Genomic DNA, 20,495 nt, shown 5'->3' with positions numbered 1-20,495 from the left:
GGCCACAGGCTACACTTGTCTACTGAAAGCCCCCCTTCCCTCCCTCACTTCTTCTACTTCTCCTGCCCTCTTTATCACTAGATAACTTATGTAAAGTAGCAGATGAAACCCATTCCCATTCACGTCGGCCTGATTGTCAGAATAAGCTTGCATTCCTTTGAAAAGTGATTGACCGCCTGAAAGGGTACAAATTAGGGGCCTGTTCGTCTTTTCTTCTCCGGTCGTGGGGTTTATTTGCGGCAGATTCACCCAGGCCCAAAATTAAGTGAACTCAGGCAGGGATGAATGGGAGAGCTCTGATTGAATAATTGATTTCCTTTGTGCGGCCTGTGTTTAAGAGGGATAACTAGACATCCTTTGGAGTGTAATGATTGTAATTACTGCGATGACTGGTCATGTCAAATATGACACAGGAAAGGACTGTTATTAACCTTTATTCTCCACATGAAGGAAAAAAAACTAACCCAGTATCCTCTTGTCTCTTCCTTCTGTATATGTGTGTCACCTCTGGTGGAGGCTCGGCTGATGTAGGTGAATGCATGGATGAACTTGTTCCCTGTCTTCTCCTCCTGGCCCATGAAAGGTAGATGGGTAATTGACTGTGCAGTCGGAGTCACTGGTGTGTCAATGACTCAGACGGCTAGTGAGCCTTGGGCTAACTCTCAAAGTACAATGCATTATGGCACGAGGGTTTCAGTGTAAAAGATAGGAGTTATAGCCGCGTTCATTTCTGTCAGATTCTCATATGTGCTGACCTCTCAAGCAGCGCAGCCCAAAACAGGCTCTAATGCACTTGATTCATTCAAGGGCCTCAGTGAAACAGACATTCATCATGCAGTGATCAGACACAGTCTGCTGAAGTTACTGGACAAGTGGACCATATGAATAACAGGTACTGAGACACATATAGTGAGGTCTAAAGCCATGGCTTAAAAGTTATCTATGAAGACTTTACTGAGATTAAAACTTCTCTGCACCAAGCTGGCCTAAACGCTGACCGTTTCTGTCCACTGTATGGTTCTATAAGGAACATAGAAGCAGTTTTTTTTTAAGTTTTATTTTGTTAAGGTAGCATGCTGAAAGTAACCACTCAACAAAAGATTAGACCTTGTCAAGTGAAGTTAGTAAGATTACGTTACTGGTTTCCCATAAACTCATTATAGAAGAAGTATTTATTATTTTAGCAGCTATGTACTTCACTAGTTTACCAGCTATATTTGCCTAGTTTGTCTTATCTTGAGTGCTTGACAAGTGAGGTAAAGTTTGTCTATTAGAACTTTTTGCCTGAAAAATGCTGCCTGTTGTGACTGTTAACCTGCTTAATGAGACAGTCAGCTCGGCTATGAAATAAAAACAATGAGCTAAAAGAGGCTAAAACACTTGATCAAGGGAAGATGGCACGTTACGTCACTGTAATCAATCTCTTTCACATTTCATATACATTTCTAAAGATAGAATATCCATCAGTCCAGCTTAAGGTTGAGATGCTTTACTTGAAGAGATAGTAGAGAGTTACAAAATAAAAAAACATCCCAAAGTAGAAATAGTGTGTGCTTAGTCAATAACAAAGTGCAGCACAGGCTTAATTTGTCAATGAAACAGCAGCTTTACTTGAGGTGAACAGTAGAGAGACCAGTTATGATCTTGATCTGACACCCTGGAGCTACTCTAATACACGAGGACACTGTAGGGCCAGTGTGAAAGCCCCCATGGTGATTTGATGGGGATATGTAGACTTTTTATGGTTCACAGCTGTAAAGCCTACGGTCAAATAAAACTCATTTGGATGTTTAATCTAGCACACCATCGTGCCCATGGAGTTGTTCACTTATTCAACATCCATGGACCAGCTCCTAGAAGTGTCATAAAACCAATTCCATTTTATGCAGTAGCATATCTGTTTGTGTGGACATGAACTGGCTAAGTCTTTTGGATAACACAGGTTTAAGTTTTCAAAAGGGTTTCAACTCAAATGCATGGAACCAGTGTTCCATTTTCCCCTTTTCTAACACCCTTCTCAGGAACAATCTCAAGATATTTTCCTTGTCCAAAACATCCACCCGACAAGGCAAACTTTGTAAGACTTGTTCCCAACCTGTCACTGGGAACTAGAGGCCTCGTTGCCCTTCTGTTGAACCTCAGCAGTCAGTGCTGCCAGCCCTACCAGCTGTGGGGACAACTGAAAAACTTAATTTGCAAATTCATTTGAAGCCTTTAATTAGGTACCACAAGCACTCGTACAGGAGAAGTGTGACCAGTGAGCTCCAGACAGATGGCACCAGGGAAACAGTAGTGCATATTCCACAGGACCAAAGTAAAGTAGTCGGTATCGATAGCACAAATTAGTCGTATTAAAGACATGAAAGCATACATTTTTTAGTCATCCTAGCTCGTTGGCTCTATGAATGGTAATTTGAGAAAAGCAAGCTAAAATAAACTTGTTCAACATCTCAGTTCTGTGTCAAAGTACGTTTGCTCAATGATGATCCTTTAAATAAACAGGATCTTTGTGGCTAACTTATTAACAGTATTCAGTTGTTTTTAATGTTGCTCATTACAGCTGTGCTTTTCTGTGTGGCAGCCAAACAGAGTTATTAAGGTACTTGAACTTCTACTGTAGCAAAACCAAGCAGGTTTTTACACCAATAGCATCCTGAAAAAACTGGACCTTAACCAAATCTAAATCCAAGCGGATATAACTAACAGATATGTATTGAGGTGTTTTTTCTATCTAGGTTTATTTGGTCTTGCTCACCTGACATGTCCCAGTGAGGAATGTAGTAAAGTGTTATTTAGAGCGGATTCACCTTCTCTACAATAAAGTGTGTTTTTTCCCTTACTTTACTTCCAGTGCTATAAGCAGGTAAAATTTATTGAATGTAATTACTCCAAAACAAACTCTCATTCTTACAGCCACACTTTGTGTTTGGTGCGGATTGTAAACTAAGATGTTGAGCAGGTTGCAGCTAACCCCTGCTAAATATTACAAAATTAACATTGTCTTTATAAATAAGTTGTCAGTCTGACAATAGCATTCAGCTCAACACACTGCTGTGTCCTAGCCTAGCCTTACAGGGCTGCTCACTTGACTGTACATGCTGAACCCCAAATCACACATGACTCACTTTACGGTAGTGTTTTCCGAATTATGAGTGAGCAATATCATACCCCATATAGAGGACTCATTGTATCCTGTAATGCAATGGTGTTCAACAGATGGCCTAACCAATCAATATATACCATCATGCATTGCGGTGAAAAGCTTTGGCGAGTGGAGAGTGACTTTTGACAGCTCTGATCCATGACAGACGAATGAGAGGAGCTTGACTAGCGTGAACAAAAGACACAGAAACACATGAAAAGTTCATTTAGGCATAATTTTTTACTGAAATCTAGAAGCTGTTTCAGAGAGAGTAAAGGATTTTTGACAGGGAAATGTTAGTTTTTCCTATAATGTGCACGAGAGCAAAGTCTGTGTTCACAAATATATGAGTTGAGTTGCAAAAATATGTTTCATTATTTTATTGAAATCCAATGAGTTCACTGTATAGTCCACTACAGAGAACTCATGTGTAGAGAGTAGGGAGGAAGAGAATGCAGCGTGTTAACCTATTCTTCCTTCAGTCTATGTCTTAAATAGTTTACTGAGTAATGAGGACCCTCCTTCTGAGACCCTGGAATACTGCAGGTATATCATTTGTGTGTGATAATCTGAAAGACTTCAGCCAGCTATATGCAGTTGTTATTTAACAAACCAAGGAAAATTATACGTCTAGCAATTACTTTAATATTGGCATCTATTGTAACCAACGTCAGAGAAATGCTGACCTTTCAAAGAACAAACAAAACTTAACTTTTTACATCTTTGCTTGCACTCATGAGAATGATCTCAAAGGCACGTTTTAATGAAAGAAGAGAGATTCTGAATATGAAAAGTAAATATAATCATTATGAGCAGAAAAAAAAAAGTTTGTTTTTTCCCCACGAGTCTATAAATGAAGACACAAATTAAGTCTGGAGTTGGTTGCGACTGTGCCATCCTGCTATTTGTGTTCCTTAATGACTTTCTAATTCCTCATCAGTGGGTAGCGAGCCTCCACAGCAGGCAGACAGGGAGCAGTGGCAGGGTGCCATCCGGTAACAGGTGCTCCTCCATGTCGTGCTTATGCTGTCCGTAGGCCTCGCTTACATCCTGTCGGATGATTTCAAATTGGGAGCATTTCAGCGGGTTCACTGCTTCTGCTCTCAGCTGAACATTTTTTTGCTTTCACTTCTGAGTGCTCGACATTGACTCCAAATACTGATTTAATTTTGCTAAAGCTTATTTGGCTATCTTTGTTTTTAACACAGTGGCCAAGTTGGCTGTTTGAAACCTCAGTGAGGAGGAAGAAATGGGCCACATTTACCTGCTACTACTGCAGAGACCATTTAATGTTGAGTTCAAACCTTTATTACTAATCCAGTGAATACTTTGTGCTAAATGATGCTTTAAAATTCAACTTTTTCATTCACTCATCTTGACCATTCAGAGGTGATCACTCAACCCCTCATTGTTTGGTGTTTTACTTTTAATCAGGTTATTAAAGCCCTGACAACATAATGGGGATATGGTCTATCTATGGTGTTTGTGACCCTAATGTATCCAAAATTAAACAAGTTAGAGGTTTGTTTCTGATACCACAAACTTATTGACTACTGTAACAACCATAAAGATAAATCATAGCAGTTCTTTTGTTCTATATCTCCATTGTAAGCTGTTACCAATTCACTCCTTTTAAATCAGTGTTCCTATTCATAACCAAACAATAACAGTTTTCTTCAAATCCTGGAAAACATGAAACTGTCATAGCCTTATAAGTAATACAAAACCTCTTTAATCCCAGTGGCAGCCTTTGACTTAGCTTACATCATTTTATGTATGCCCTGCATTTTTAGCTTCACAATCATTAGCTAAAACCAATTGCCCTTCTGGGACAAATAAAGTTGAAGCTGATATTTTAGTTTCATGTAGTTAAAACTCCTATACTGTTAACTCTGATGAGTCTTGTGTGTTTTCTCTTTCTGTGTTTCTTTTCTTTTCTTCATGGCTTCACTCTACTGCTTTGGGCGGGCAGCTGTGGCTCAGTTGGTAGAGTTGGTCGTCTCTCAAACTGTAGGTCGAGGGTTCAATCCCCAGCTCCTGCAGCCACATGTCCGATGTGTCCTCAGGCAAGACACTTAACCCGGAGTTGCTCCTGCTGGTTCATCATCGGTGTATGAAGTGCTTTCAAAAGACTTGAAAAGCGCTATAGAAGCTCAAGTCCAATTACCAAGTCCATCTCGTCAATATTGATAGATTGACATTCAGGCCAGCCTATTTTTCTTACATCTCCCTAAAATACTTTGCCGACTTGGCAAAAAACCTGTTCAGGGACCATCTTGCTGCCAGATAGCAACATAGTAAGAAGTGCTTTTTGGATGACTGGGACTCACATTGCTTAAGTGAAACTGCAGGCCAGGTACTAATCAAGTTTACTTATAAGATTAAAGAGTAAAACGCATTTATTTGCCTTGATCAGCTGATGTCAGCTTTTATCTTTTTGAAGTGTTTTAGTTGCTTTCTTGACGTCTCTGAAGGTTATGAATTGAAAATCACATGCAGTATTGTATAGGGATATGAAAATATGATTGTGCTGATGAATGATTACAACAGCTGAGTTACACTGATATTAAAAATCCATCAAATCTGCATATGAGCAAACCAAATGTGGTTTTACTGAAATGTAAATCTGTTTAACCCCCTTTTTAAACCCTGCAGGATAAGAAATCATACATTTGAAGCTTTCTGTTAATAGAATAAGTTTGCCAAGATTTCCTCAAGAGAGGATGACATTCCTCTTGTGTTTTATTACAGAAACAATACGACAGTATATTTGCAATGCTTGGAATTTTATTAAGCCGGTTACATTAAGACAATACAGACACATAACACAGACACTGAAGAGTTTACCAGCAGAGGTAAATCTCCTATAGGAGAGTTGACCCCAGCTAGGTAAAGAAAAAAAACAAAGAAATAAACAATATCAGAGAGGAAAGAACATTTAAATGAAACAAAATGTATTGAAGGAGGGTGAAGATGTTGTTTCCCCCTCCTGGTCAGGTGCGCCTGCTGTAAGAGATCAAATAAATATTGATGGTTAGACTTACAAGTTCATTAGGTGGCTGTAAAGGATCATCAAACTGTCAATTTCTATCTTATTTATGGACATAAAAAATGTTTAACTGTTGGTAATTACTGTGTACCAAGATTGTCTCTAAAACAATTATTTCATAAGGTTTGCTGTTAAAACCGTCTTTAAGTGTTGTAAGTATCTGTCCTTTAAACACAATCAGATAATCAGAAAACAATTGTAGGCTTTTTTCCACCGGTAACATGCCGAATTCCTTTGAGGAAAAACTGACACACACACACACACACACACACACATCTTATTCAGTCTGTCGGCCATGACACCTCTCCTCCACCACGCTGGTCAGATCACTCACAGCAACATAACATTCGCATCCACCGGGCCTCCTCTGATCTCACCCGGGAAGGAGATAACACTTTCATATCAACACCCTGTCATCTCACAATGTGCCATCTCCCCCTTTGAAGGTACAGTAGCATTGTTGCCGTTTCTCACATGTGAAACTCCAGCTTTTATCGTTCTGTTTTTTTGGGCGAGGAGGAGTGGCGGGGGAGATGAAGGAAGTGATTTCGTTTTAACTTGGACCCACCAAAGTGGAAAGAAACAGCATGTTGACAGGCGTGTGAAAGGAGCACTGCTGGGTCAACAGGGGAACTTCAGAGACCAGTTTAGAAGTCTCTCAGAAAAAGCACTAGTAATAGGTTGGTAGGATACCTGCACATGCTGTTACAGTACATTATTGTCCCTTCAGATTTAGCAACATAATGTAAAACTTGCTAACGTGACACCAAAGAGTCTTACAGCAGCAGCCAGAGAGATTTGCTCCTTGTCCTGAATTACCAGCCAGCTGTAAACTACAAATCCCATCCCACAGCAGGAGGATCACTCCTCCCATTAGCCTTGGCATAGTGCCGAATACAAATGTGAGACCCGTGGTCGTCAGGAGGCCCAGTTGGGACGGGACCCTCTGTCACTCACGGCGACACATGTCATAAACTCATTGTCTCGCCATCAATCCGGGGACCTAACCACCTCGGCAGCAGATGGAGGCCCAGCAGGACGACAGGGGGCCGTGCCCTGAGCCTGTGCCCCACACAGAGTGCACGCGGCGGGAGGAAGAAGGGGCCACAACTACAGGGGAGCCCCTTACCCTGGACTGGACCTCCTGCGGATACACCTCTGGATGAAGTCCTAATGTTGTCCATGATTAATTAGACACAAATTTAAGCATGCAGTTGCTGCCCTGGTAAAAAGAAGTCTTGCTTTTCCAATGAGTTTTTGACTAATTGGATAACTATATTGAAGTTTCAAAACATAGTTTGTCTCCTTATACGTGTACTCCTTAATGTCAACTGTTACTTTGCATCACAATACAACTAATTAAAACTACACAGAGTAATAACATCCCTCCCAGATTTAGGATTGAAAATAGTGTTAAACATGGTCTGCAAGGGATAAAGCTGTCTTTCCTACCCTAAATGGAGATATGTAATGATATTCATAAAGAGACCACCTACCGGGGGCACAAGAAAAACTGTTCCTAAGCAACAACATACACGCTCTTACAAGCCTCATCTTGGGAAATTTTGACCGGATTGGGATGCAAACAACAGAAAACCTTTAACTAGGCCATGTTATGAGTCTGCTCCCTATGGCTGAGTATCTGGGTGTCTTGTCTGGCACAAATCCCTCAACTAATGATACACATTCTGCATTTCAACAAGAAAACAATAAAGAGAGGAGCGAGACCGTGGTGTGTTGATGAAACACATCTCAACCTTTTTTTTAGGACTATGTCTGGTTAAATGTTTTGAATTATTACGAGTCATATCATTTATTTATCAAAAAACCCATTTGTGAGGAAAGTTCTTCTCTGAGAAAATAACAGTTTCATTGCACTTTAATTATACAGGACAGATTAAAATAGACTGTTCAATAGGGGCCTAAATTAAAGGTCAAGCAGTGGTCAACCAAACTATCCACCTCCTGTTCTCCCTCTAGCACTCAGAAACCATTTCACATTATCACTTGATGAGAAAACTGATGGCTCAGGTGCATTAAAGAAGTCTGATGCCCATTTCATGTAATTAATTGTTGAGTACTGGCCAAGAAATGCATCGTGGGATTACTGAGTCTCAGAAATGAAGAAAAAAAAAAAATCCAAAAACAGTGGAAATCTCGTTAATAATCATGTGATGATATAAAACTCCAACTGAGGATGTTATTGTTAATATGCGATGAATGACTGTGTGAAGTAAAGCCAGGTTCTGCACACTTTAATGCACCAGTTTTATCCAGTTATACAGTTTGTGTGTTTAATGGCGCTAGATTGAGAGTGATTTTTATTTTTTTTGCGGTACTCAAATCTTAAGCACACTTGCTATTATCCTCTTCATTCAAAATTGTCCTAAAAACAATTATTGTTGATAATGAGTGATGTTTGTTTCTCCCTGTCCTTTATTACAATTAATCAAAGTCTACAGATGACTTCAAAGCATCACTCTGTGATGAGCTAACAGAGGTCAAGTGTAAAAAAAAAAAAACGTATCTTCTGGGTACAGCACTTCACCGAAGATGATCAAACAACACGAGGGAAAATAGAAAGAATACTTGTTTTTATGAACGCATCATGACAGATTATTCTCACAAATGAATCATACAATCATTAATCAGCACTTTGTTATCTGAAGAGCAAATCAATGAATTAAGTGCAAGCATAAAAAAAATACTTGTTTTCTTCCTGTTAAAACCATTTATAGAGAGATAACTGAGAGTAAAGACGCTCCCTTAACTCTCATCTGAATCAGGGCTGCTGTCACAAACTGACTTGTCTGAACACAGCGTGTCTGAGTACTCATCCCTTTGCTACAGTTCAGGAAAAGGCCAGCAGAAAGGCTTCACTGCCCTCTAGTGGCTCAAAAGGAAAACAACGGTGGCGCTCTATTATCATTAAATCAAACCATTAATTTTGTATGTGAGGATGTCTGTTATATGGGGCACATAACAAGACATGAGAGAGAAAAATGTAAGCAGAAAGGGAGCATGTTTCCATTGATGATTCGTTGCTGTACCTGACAAGTTTAAATTTGATGGAGCGTTTTGCAGCTACAATAGGTCTGGAGAGGCTGGGAGGCAGGTCGGACAGATCGTTATCAGGGACCATCTGAGAAGGACAAATGGAAGCATCCTTTGTAAGCAGTGGATCTTATGACTCAATACATCGATTACATGCTGAGAGGTTGAATTGAGTTTTCACAGTAAACAGGTCAACTATGGAAAGACAGTTTTGCCTACCAGGTTAGGTTTGTATTTCTTGCTTGGTGACTCAGGCTCAGAAGTGCGAGGTCTCTTGGTGCTTTGAGAAGGACCAGGGTTTGCCTCATGTGCATTAATGGCCTCTTTGTGCATAACACCTGGAGAGGACTCAGAACAGGTGCTTTGGGATTGCTCATCGACTTTCAACTTCTTAGATGAAGTGTCCGGTTGATGACAAAGAGGTCTCTTTATGCCCTGTGGTACCACGGAGGTTAGCACACATGGGCTGCTTGTCACAGAAACTGATTCCTACAGCAAACAAGAAAAAAACGTTAGGTTGTTTTTGTAACAATTTGCACAAGGGACATGTAGATGGATTTTGTTTTGATTCACATCTTACCACAATATCTTTGTATGTTACATTTCTACAGAAATTCTCTTGTTGGCTTTTTGGCTTAGATCAGTGTAGTTTAGATAAAAAAAAGACTTGGAGCAAGGAAACAGCTAGTCCGCACTTTGTGCAGGGATAATCCATTTTTATGTTGGAATCCATAAAAATCAAAGGGTGTTAAAGTGTCTCATTTGGATGTATCGTGTTATCATGATACCAGAGTAATTCTTGATCAGTCAATGTGAAGCACCCGGCCACGAATTAACCACAAATTATAAGTCTTATACATACTAAATACTTAATAGGATAAAAGGATACTCGTATGTAGAAAGCTGTGTTTTCATGTATGGCTTTAATAATATCAGCTCTGTCTATTTCATTTCAATTTTGCCACAGCGAATGTGTGTATCACTACAAAAGGTGAACAAATTATTTAAACGGCATGTGCTAATCAACCAACCACGGCTTGGCATACCTTGTCAGCTTTAGTCTTCTTTGCTGGCTTCAGAGGTTGAGGGCAGCCTTTTCCTGTCGTGGCCGTTTGACCTGTGCTGCAAGGTGCTGAAATCTGGCAGCTCACTGCGGGCTTGGCTTTTTTGAAAACCCTTTTGCTCTCATCAGGTACCGTCCAGCTTTGGTTTTCCCTCAGTATATATTTGGCTGATATGGTCACCCCGTTGTCAGACATCTCATAGCTCTCTGCCAGGCTGCAGACTGCAGCAACACAGATTAAAAGGTTAATTACAACATCACTGTTTGATTTTTACCTGTTTTTTTAAAAAAACATACCATGAGTTTTGAAGGACTGGAGCTCAACACTTAGGTCTACTTTTTTGTATAAATACACGTCCATATCAAAGACGAGTCCAATCAGCCAAAATGTGGTGCTTCTGAAACAGATAGAAATACAGACCAATGAGCTGACAGGTAAGACACACTAATAGATACCTTTTGATTACCATGACGACCATCAGTACGTTTTACAGCAGCCTGACAATTAATGTGCAGCATGTGAATAAAAATAGGCAAAGACCAACATTAAAGATATTGCCACTTTTGGCTTCTCAAAGAAGCCTCTGGCAAAAAATTAAAATATATTCATAAAATCACGTGTCCTTACTGTCCATCACTATTTCGGGGTCCAGGGAATGACTGCAGATTAACGTGGGCCAGAGAAACAAGCTCATTCCTCTCCAGGTTTCCCACCAGGTGTCTGATTTTAGACTCCAACAGGCCGACCCTGATGAAGTGAACAAAACATTATGTTCAGAAAGACAAAAGCAGCACAGGAGCTGGAAATAAAATATTAAAACTGTTTTCTCCCTCAAAGAGACTACCACAGGCATGAATAAGAAGTGCTCTCGCCCAAAGATGTGAGATCGTCTACAAAAATGTCTACATTTGTTCCAGTTTCACTCTGTGTACTCACCATTCTAGCTGCTGCTCCTTTGTAGCTGAAGTTAGTTCCAGCATAACGTAATGCCTTGAAAAATAAAGAGACAAAACAATGGCAGCAGACGGCACAAGGCTGGGGCTCATTTTATTCATCATACTTAGTTTTACTGATTATTGAAGGAATGCATGATTCATACTCCAAGCAGGCACACTGCAGTAAAGTAGCATTACTTTAAAAAGATGAACACTTTCATTCATTATACCCTTACTGATTTAAAGTCAAAACCTTGCTGACTTCCTATGCTGTGAATCTGTTTTTGTTGTATCTCAACATGTGATTTTTTAAAAAGCATAGAAGCTGTAAGAGTGCTGACTATCTGAAACACAGTCTTCCTCATGCTTGTAACTACATCATTAGTCATACTGTAAAACACAGACTGCCTGTTCTGACCCTAGGAGAACTAACAAGTTGTCTTGTGTTAGAAAATCATCTGATGAACTCAGCTGATTCAACTCAGTACAAAAGAGATCCGAACACACAGCAGGTTTATTTAATCACAACAGTATAATAATTACAGATACTCCAACATGGTCCAGAACAACAAATTTAAGTCAGACAGCACACATCAAAACCACTAATTCAAACATCCAACCATCAATGTCATTCATCAGTGGAAGTGAATGGTTACAGTTTTGTACAAACATAGGTCTGGAGTTTAAAAAAATAAAAATCATAAATCCAGACAGAGACAAACTGACAAAAAGTCCATTCAAACTGTTCGACAATTAAAGTACAAATTCAAGGCAGTCACACAATAAACCATTACATCGTTAGTAATGACACAAAAATAAAAGATTGCTTTTGCACATTAATTACACAACAAGCAGAGGCCTTCAAAAATACATGTAAGGCAGAAAACATTTTCAATGATTATCGTCAAAACTGTATCAGTACCATCATGTAAACGTGTTTTCCACCAGTTTAGTTAAAGCAACAAATCACAGAATTCACTTTTATATCCATGCACAAAAGTACAATCTGTTCAAACTCATTCAGAACATTTTTACAGGGTTTTCATACTTTTTTTACAGCCAAGTACAACAATAAGAAAACAAAATTACTTCATATCTGAAGCTTGAACTAAATCATTTCTAACAGACATCAATTTCTTGGAGCATAATCAAATGAATTAACATTTACAATAAAGGCTAAAATGTCCATATTTTAGAAAGCAGTGCATATTTGAGAGTATTTCATACATGTATAACTCATTTTCCATATTGGACTAAATAATACATACTTGTACTGCTCCAAAAAGTCTGAAGTTTCAAACAGTTTAGACCAGTTTTCTTTGTTTTGCAGGATCTCTTCAGTGATCGTGTGTCCTGTGAAAGAGGAATAAAAACCTTTTTGTAAGCCTGTGCACGTTGTATACAAGATTCTTGTAGCATTTCAGAAGTTATGAGTTTGACATGGTTTGGCAGCTTAATCACAAATAAAAGCAGATTTGTGGAAGTTATGATTGTGATCAAGTGTTTTTCACTTAGAGAAAAGGGGGGAGAAAATCATCTGAGTGACTACATACCTCTCTTTATCTCCTCCTGTATGATAGCTAAGGTGGAGCGAGTCACATTGCAGGTGGAGTTCTGCTGTGGATATGATGGGGTGATGACGGGCATCAGGTGGGCGCGGTCAGCTCGATTCACCTAGAAATGCAGATGAAGACAATATTTTGAGCTCACCTGTTGTCTTTGGGTAAATTTGACAATATAATTATTGACATCATGAGGACTTACCCTTGGATTCCACACAGGGAGCTGAAAGCCCTGATCCACTATTCTCTTCAGCATAATCGGGATTGGCCACTCCCTGACAGAAAGCACAACATTCTTCTTTTATCCACTGCATTTTAAGCCAAAGATTTACATGCAGAACTGTTACCCAGCCTGGCCCTACAGAGTGTCCTTTAGTACATTAATGTTTTTTCCTCATAAAGGAGACACCAGAAATGGGATGACTTACCACATATTGTAGACCTTGAAAAATTTGGTCACCAGGGTGGATGCTGAAGCATTTGGATAGGCCTGGCTAATTCTAGCCACTAGTATGGCCCATGAGACGCCTCCCAGGAAGCCAAGCATGTTAGAGTAAATGTTACGCCCTGAAGAGTTACAAGAGGAGCAGAAAAAGGTTGAAAATCTCAAGTTCACCATGTTTCCTTAATCTAAACAAAGGGCTGCTCTGATATGTTTAACCCACTGCTGACTTTGTCATGATCTCTTTCTGTTACTTTGCTTTTTTTCCAAGAAGAGGTGTTCAGTTGGGGGTAAATTAATACAAATATGACATAAACATCAAAACATGTAACATCCATACGTTGGTCTGACAAAGCACGATTACAGATATAAACATGTTTCAGAGGAGACCTACACATGAAGGTATTCTAACATTTCATAAGATGAATCTACAAATACACATTTGTGGTGCACTTACAGGATATAAAGCTAAGTAAGTCTGTGCATTGTTTGTTCTTTTTATTAAAAAAGCAATTAGGCAGTAATGCAGATATACTTTAGACAAAACAAACAAGATATCAATGGAGACATTCAAACACGGATAACTATATATACAAATGGATAAAGGTTGTTTCTCTTTTCTCCAGTATAAACAATGAACTCCATCATGACTAGAACATTGAGATTAAAGTTCTTATTTTGTTCCAAAGACAATTGTGTAGTTTAATTAATTTTGAACTGAGTTGTGTGACTTTGAACTAAAGTATTAGATGTGCACTAGTCAGTTCAGTTTTAAAACAATGTGTAAGTTTTTAGTTCACATTACATAGTGCAGTAACTTTATACTTAACATGTGGAAACACATCATATTTCAGGTTGTACATTGGGGTTGTCATGATAACAGAATTTTAAACTTCAATATGATAATAGTAAAAATTAATCAAAAACAATAGCTATTTCAATACAACAGCAACAAAAAAAGAAGAAGTCCTGAGCACCAAATATTGGTTTATTTCTTGTTAATGACCAAAAATTGGAGGCAAACTCCCACACACTGTTTGAAATGCAAAAATACTTTTAGCAATGTTTGGGTACTGAAATGTTGCCAATGTATTTGTGAAATTCAGACAGTGTGTCATCCACTGTCACCTTCTCTGCTGCCTGTATGTTTGTAAGAGACCTAAATGTAACTTTAAAACCAGAAGGATTCGAGAAACATCACTATCTGCCGACCTGTATATTAGATTGAACAGCAGCTGCTCACTTTCTCGTCTACGGCTTTTAATGAAAATATGGCTGAAGATCTTTTGGGGGGTTTTAATACTTTTGTACTTAATACTTTTTATTAAACTATCAATCATTACATCACAGAGATTGTATTGTTTTAAAACACATGGTATTGAAAAGTATGAAAGTACTGAACCTTTTGACAACATTATTGTATGTATGCTGTTCTAGATATCTAAAATCATTATCTATTTACTTAGGTCAACATCAAATAACATTTGTAACAATGAAGGTCAACACATTGGATATTGTTTGTAATTATTGATTACTAGGACAACTTTAAGTTAATAATCTGTGTACTCACGTTTGGCCCACAGCTTTATGGCTCTCAAAGCCAGCCGGAAAGTAAAAACGTTTGGCACGTTCCTAAGGATCTCCTCTGTAACTCTGTAGCCTAATAAAATAGGAATGATAAAATAAAAGTATCACAGATAGCCAGAGCAACAAAAGGTTAACCACAAATAGACAAAATGATTCAGTATTGTGTCTGGGTCTTCATCTGATACTCACCATTGAGACTCCTGACACAATGTGTATCGATGCCCTTCACAAAATTGTCATCGAGGATGTCTATATTTTGAGGAACGCTCCTCTGTGCCACCCGGGCGTAGACTAAGTCAATCTAAGAGATAACACAAATACAAAAATAGCGACTCAAAACATTTTCACAAAACTTTAGCTAAGGCATCCTGCAGAATGTAGGGGGTGTCATTTACCTCAATCCCCTCATAGGAAAGTTTGATGACTGGGACAAATGCCTCTTCAACAGCCTAAAGCAAAAAAAACAATACTGTCAGTAAATTGATGCACAAATAGGGATATGTCTTTTGACTTGCATGCACTTAATTATTTATATGGTATACCCGTAGGTCTTTGGCCTCCTTCTGAGCTTTCAGCTTCTCATAGAAAGAGGTGAAGAATTGCTTCCTCTCCAGAAATCCAGGACCCACACAGAGGGCGTCAATATCAGCGCCTGGTTCACATGAATGCAAAGGCTTTGTTAAAATTGAGTAACATGTAGAACATCACTTTTCCCAATTTAGTATCATTTCATTATTTCTAGTATGCTCCTAAAGTGTGAGAAAGAAACCGTTACATACCTTTTGTATGAGCTCCCAAATGATAGGAGCCAAAGGGGAAGATCTTGCCTCCAACCTTTGCTGTTACCACTTCCGGTAAGTTCTAAAATCACCAAAAGTAGTTAAAAAGTTATGCAACCAAATTTTTTCACAAACATAATATTGAAACAACAAAATAGGTTTTTAAACAAAAGGATGTCTTACCATGCTTTCACACATTTCTTTGAGCCAGTCCTTAAAGAGGGACTCCAGTTTTTTGACAACTTTCTCTCTGCAATTAAAACATATAGAGACTTTTTAAACATGGTCATATTTTTTAAAACAAAGCATGCTACGGCCCTTTCAGTTTGTAGTCGTCAAAATGCATTCAAATTTCTCAGATATTTCCCTTTTTTGCTGCAAAGAAACCCTGATAAGTGGCACAAAATCAGAGACGCCCAGTCCCAGAAACAATCTTAAAAATGACTACCCCTTCAAGATGTGTTTTTTACTATTTAAAAAAATGACATGCAACATGTGCCATACCTGTGCTGAAGCTCCAAGTCATCCTCAAATATACCACATGATTTAAGCACATCAACCAATTTTTTGGTCCGGACCAAGTCAGCCTCTTCAGGCAGAGCTTCACTGATTGGAGGAGTAATCCCATACCAGTTAGATGTGTCTGGTATTGATGGTGGCGTTTGCCTCTGTTTCTTCATAATTTTACTGAAAAGTGACATTTGCATGTTAGTGCACAAGTCATGTAACAATGACAACAAATCAACTCTACTGAGAAACCTTTACAGAAACCTTGACAAAACCAAAACTGACAGAATACAGGAGATTCAAAGTTGACTGTCTTTCAGGTGAACTGGTCTAGCTTCAATGTTTGAAAAGCAAGACAAACACTACAAAAGTACTTACAGAGACATTGTAGCGAAACAGGTAGATGAAGTACTTTTGTGTTTTCTCGAGTCAGAAATTTGCGTCTTATCTTCTCAGTAGACCAGGGCAAAGTGAGCTGAGACCAGCAGTCAAAGTCTTTCGTAAACTCTGGTCCGGCTCTGGAACGAGAGTCGTCACAGTAGCCTCTATAGCGTCACAACGTGGAACAGAATCTGACGTCACAGCATGCGAAGAGAGGGGGACGGGGAGGAGGGTGGTGTGTTACGTCACTGCTACCCTAAGTTATGCGCTAGGTTTAATATAATTGTTATAGATGTTTTTTTCAAAATAGAAATGTTATGGTTTCTATTTGTTATTTAGAGTCTTACAGTATTCAGGGTTTACATTAACTTTTCCCCCCATAGCACTGGTCAGGTGGACACAAAAACGTGTAGCACGAACTATGAGCACGATACAAGCCTAGAAAACGTCCGTTTCATTTCTAAAATCAACCACAAGTAGTGCAGTTCATCATTAATGTCGCGTAGGCCATTGTACACAAATTCAAACTATAACAAGAAGTGTTTTCAGATCAACTTTTTCTTTTTTTTTGCCTACAGGAGTCAGACATAAACACAATTTGCACATATTATAGTTGAGTGATAATATGAACCTTTTTCAAAGCACAAATAGGCTACTTCCATGATTGATGTTTAAGATATTATCAATCAGTGGGCCATTTCATTTGTAACATCTGATCATTTTTTTAAAAAGTGTGCAACTCAACATAATGAGGGATAAGCAAATACAAATGTGAAAAAACAAAAACAAATGTGACATTTGTTATTTAGCCTACCTGAAGAGGCTATTTCAGTTAACTCTGGTTTAGCTAACACACAAAGCAGTTAACCATTGTGCTCAGTCAACTCAACATTTTCAAAGACTCACAGACAATGTTGTTGGGTTTTGTTTGTTTTTTGAAGAATAATTGAGCGGATATCACAAAAAAAGCAATTTGTTATTCTAAAAGATATTGTGAACTACAGTTAACATGCAAGACAAAGAGATTGTTCCAGAACATTATTAGAAAATACATGATATTTTTGAGAAAATTAAAATAGCCTACAGAAATATTCCTCAGGATCTGCATTTAATATAGGCCTTTTAGATTATAGTCAAATGAGACGATGTAATGTAAAATTTATCACTTATCGTCAAAGAAAAAAATACCATGTGACTCTGCAGTTTTGCCTCAGATCTAGCCTTAATGTAGGGTTAAGCATTCTTCAGCTCATTGTTTTGGTTTTGCATCCCACAACTTCACTGTTTAATGTCACTGTCTCATTAGCATAATTTTTTTATATCAGCTTGCAGCTATTTTTAATTAAAAACCTCCAAGTGACATCTACAGTGAAGCACTGGATCATCGAGAGGCTAAAGAAAAAGTCATTTTTCTCTAGAGATGGAACCGAGCTACGAGGAGAGTGAATATTTGTTAGATTTGCTGGGTGACAAGAGTCACTACATTAAAACAAAACTTCATGTTTTTAGCTGAATGTGTAAACAGGAAACATTTTGGGAATACATTTGCCATATCAAATTAAAAAGGTAATAATGTGGAAGTGTTTTGATTACAACTGATTACTTTTTACCACTATCCAAAAGTAGTCATTGAAACAGAAAAAAAACAACCTGTGCAGGTTAAATCAAGCCAATTTCTATACCGCTCAGACAATGTGTTTGTAGATTCACATTCAAGGAAAGCTCAAACAACTATGTAATAACCAAAACACACACAGGTTTGACAATCAATGCAACAACTGTATAAAATAAAACCATCGATACAAGGTGTGTACCACCAGGTGTGGACAGGACCGCTGAGGTTAAGCCAGGAGTTCGTCGGACCACTCACAGTGAACCTGGGTTGACACCCCACTCTGAAACTAGATAACAGGGGTACATAGGTGCTCAGCAGGGACAGGGGGAAGAATGGGCTCAGCCGGAACAGAAACGCAGGGAGGCTGAGGCTCTGGGTAGCCGGCAGGCCACCACACCTGGCTCAGGAACTGAGGCCTGGGCTGGTTGGGCTGAAGCTTGGGCTTGTACATGGGCTGCCCTAGCCGAGGAGACTGTAGAGATGCCTGGCTCCAAGGCGAGGTCCATTGAAAAGGCCGCAAAAGAGCTTGGACATAGAGTCCTGAGATTGTGGTGAGCCATGGCAATCCATGTCTCCCCCTGTGAGGGTAATCAGGGAATAGGGCAAGTCAAATCACAGGCCAGGGAGATTGAAAATTCTCAAAATAATATGAGATGGGTCCTTTGTGGTCAATTCATTCTGTCACACTGAGTTATAAAGGGGAGGACCCACGTGCAGAAAAAGCAAACTAATTTATTTAACAAAAGGCAAAAGCAAAAGTTTACTTCAGAAAGTGCAAATTCAAAACTAAATCCATCTAAAGTCCAACATGAAATTAAAAAAGGAGAAACAACTAGGAGCCATGCTGAAGCAACACAGAACATAAGGGTAGGTAGTTGGGTTTTAAAATAGTCCCAAGTAAATATGCAAGCTAATTCTAGTTGAAAAAAAGGCAATTCTCAAATTGACGAGCTTTTAAAAATATATTTTTTAAGGGTAGCCAACTATTATTTCTATGACTTTATTTGAAATTGGGACAGTGCACATTAGTTCTGAGTTTTTGATATTCTTCAAAAATTAATGTAATGTTTGAATAAATTAAGCCTTTTTTCTTCCGTCTCGTCTATAAAATAACTGAAAGAAATTAAAAGTGGCCATCCAAAATTTGAGAGAAAAAAAATTATCCCTCGAGATAAATATTACAGAAATATGTTGGACTCACAGGGTATATATATATGTATATTTTGGGGCTTTTTATGGCTTTCACTGATACAGAGGACAGTGGATAAAGTAAGAAAACAGGAAGGGAGAGGGTGGGGAATGATATGCAGGAAAGGAACCACAGGTCGGATTCAACCCCGGGCCACCCACTTGGAGGACTTTTGCCTCTGGTACATTTTTTTATTTATTTTTATTTTACAGGGACATTGCATATTGATAAACATATGGGGCAGATGCACTAACCACTAGGCTACCAGAACCAGTTAAATGCTTTCACAATGTAACAGCAACATGAGCTAGCGCTGTAGGCCTGCAATAATGTCACCAATGTGTTGCTATTTTCATTCAATTCACAACAAAAAGTAGAGCTACTTTGAGACTGTGGCTGGCATGTCCATAAATGAAAAGACAACTGAAGAAGTTGTAGACTGTAGAAGAGGACTCTTCTCTCTCATCCTGAACATTAAACATAGCTTTAGCCTTTACTGATTGAGTCTCAGTCATTTCAATATATTCTGTTTAATTGGTAGATTGTCACATATCTGTCATGTGATTGTCCCTTTCTTCTGATCATTTTTTGGCACTCATTCGTGCCATCTCAGCACTGTTTTATATATTATCTAGTCTTTTGTCTCTTTCAGTGTTTTTCAGGCATCTTTTCACATATTTTAACTCTCAAATTACGCTGGAAATATTTACAAATCTTGGCTATTAAATCTTGTAACAGGCTAACCTCGTGATTTGATTTTTTTTCTTCAATAGCATTTTTTTGGAAGCTGAGGACTTGAGTTTTGGTTTCTCCACCAGGCACACAAAAAGTCATGTCAAAAAACAACAAACAAATATTTAATGTTTTTTGTTATTATTTAATAAGCTGTTTAATCAAAAAGGTCTGTAGGCCTATCTTTTTATTCAAGAAATAAATAACGTTTTAATGTTGCTCACTTACAATTTCTGTTGATTATATAATTTGTCTTTGTGATGAACAACATAATAGCCTAAATCACATAGCCGTACAAACTTTGTATTAAGTTTTATAAATCATTGTTAACGTATTTTAATTAATATAAAATACGTCTGACGAAGGGAGACTTCTCAATGACGGATTTGCCAGACAAATGTAAATATTAATCATCCAACTACTTGTTACTGTAACGACGACAGCGACATTTCCAGAG

General features: G+C 38.5%; 1 protein-coding gene across 1 annotated transcript; it reads right to left on the bottom strand.

The window, feature by feature from the left end:
• Nucleotides 1-10,801: 10,801 nt before the first annotated feature.
• Nucleotides 10,802-16,295, bottom strand: LOC132984570 (poly(A) polymerase beta-like). The gene is made up of 13 exons (XM_061051423.1): nt 16,119-16,295; nt 15,798-15,864; nt 15,615-15,696; nt 15,378-15,487; nt 15,231-15,284; nt 15,025-15,136; nt 14,819-14,908; nt 13,235-13,373; nt 13,009-13,081; nt 12,798-12,918; nt 12,513-12,597; nt 11,246-11,299; nt 10,802-11,056 (listed from the first exon to the last, which is right to left on the bottom strand). Exons 1-13 carry the CDS (start codon nt 16,292-16,294, stop codon nt 10,933-10,935), a joined length of 1,287 nt encoding a protein of 428 aa, XP_060907406.1. The 5' UTR covers nt 16,295; the 3' UTR covers nt 10,802-10,932.
• Nucleotides 16,296-20,495: the final 4,200 nt, after the last annotated feature.

The sequence above is a fragment of the Labrus mixtus genome, chromosome 12, assembly GCF_963584025.1.
Source record: "Labrus mixtus chromosome 12, fLabMix1.1, whole genome shotgun sequence".
Classification (NCBI taxonomy): domain Eukaryota; kingdom Metazoa; phylum Chordata; class Actinopteri; order Labriformes; family Labridae; genus Labrus; species Labrus mixtus.
Note: the sequence above shows the minus strand (reverse complement) of the source record. Positions and strands in the feature narration are given on the sequence as shown.

What these genes read in the sequence shown, in the direction of transcription:
- LOC132984570 (XM_061051423.1), bottom strand. Translation starts at nt 16,294, where the DNA reads ATGAAGAAACAGAGGCAAACGCCACCATCAATACCAGACACATCTAAC. An exon ending in TTTGGGAGCTCATACAAAAG is followed by an intron (nt 15,488 to 15,614) that starts GTATGTAACGGT and finishes CATGTGAACCAG; the next exon opens with GCGCTGATATTGACGCCCTC. An exon ending in TTGTGTCAGGAGTCTCAATG is followed by an intron (nt 14,909 to 15,024) that starts GTGAGTATCAGA and finishes CTATTTTATTAG; the next exon opens with GCTACAGAGTTACAGAGGAG.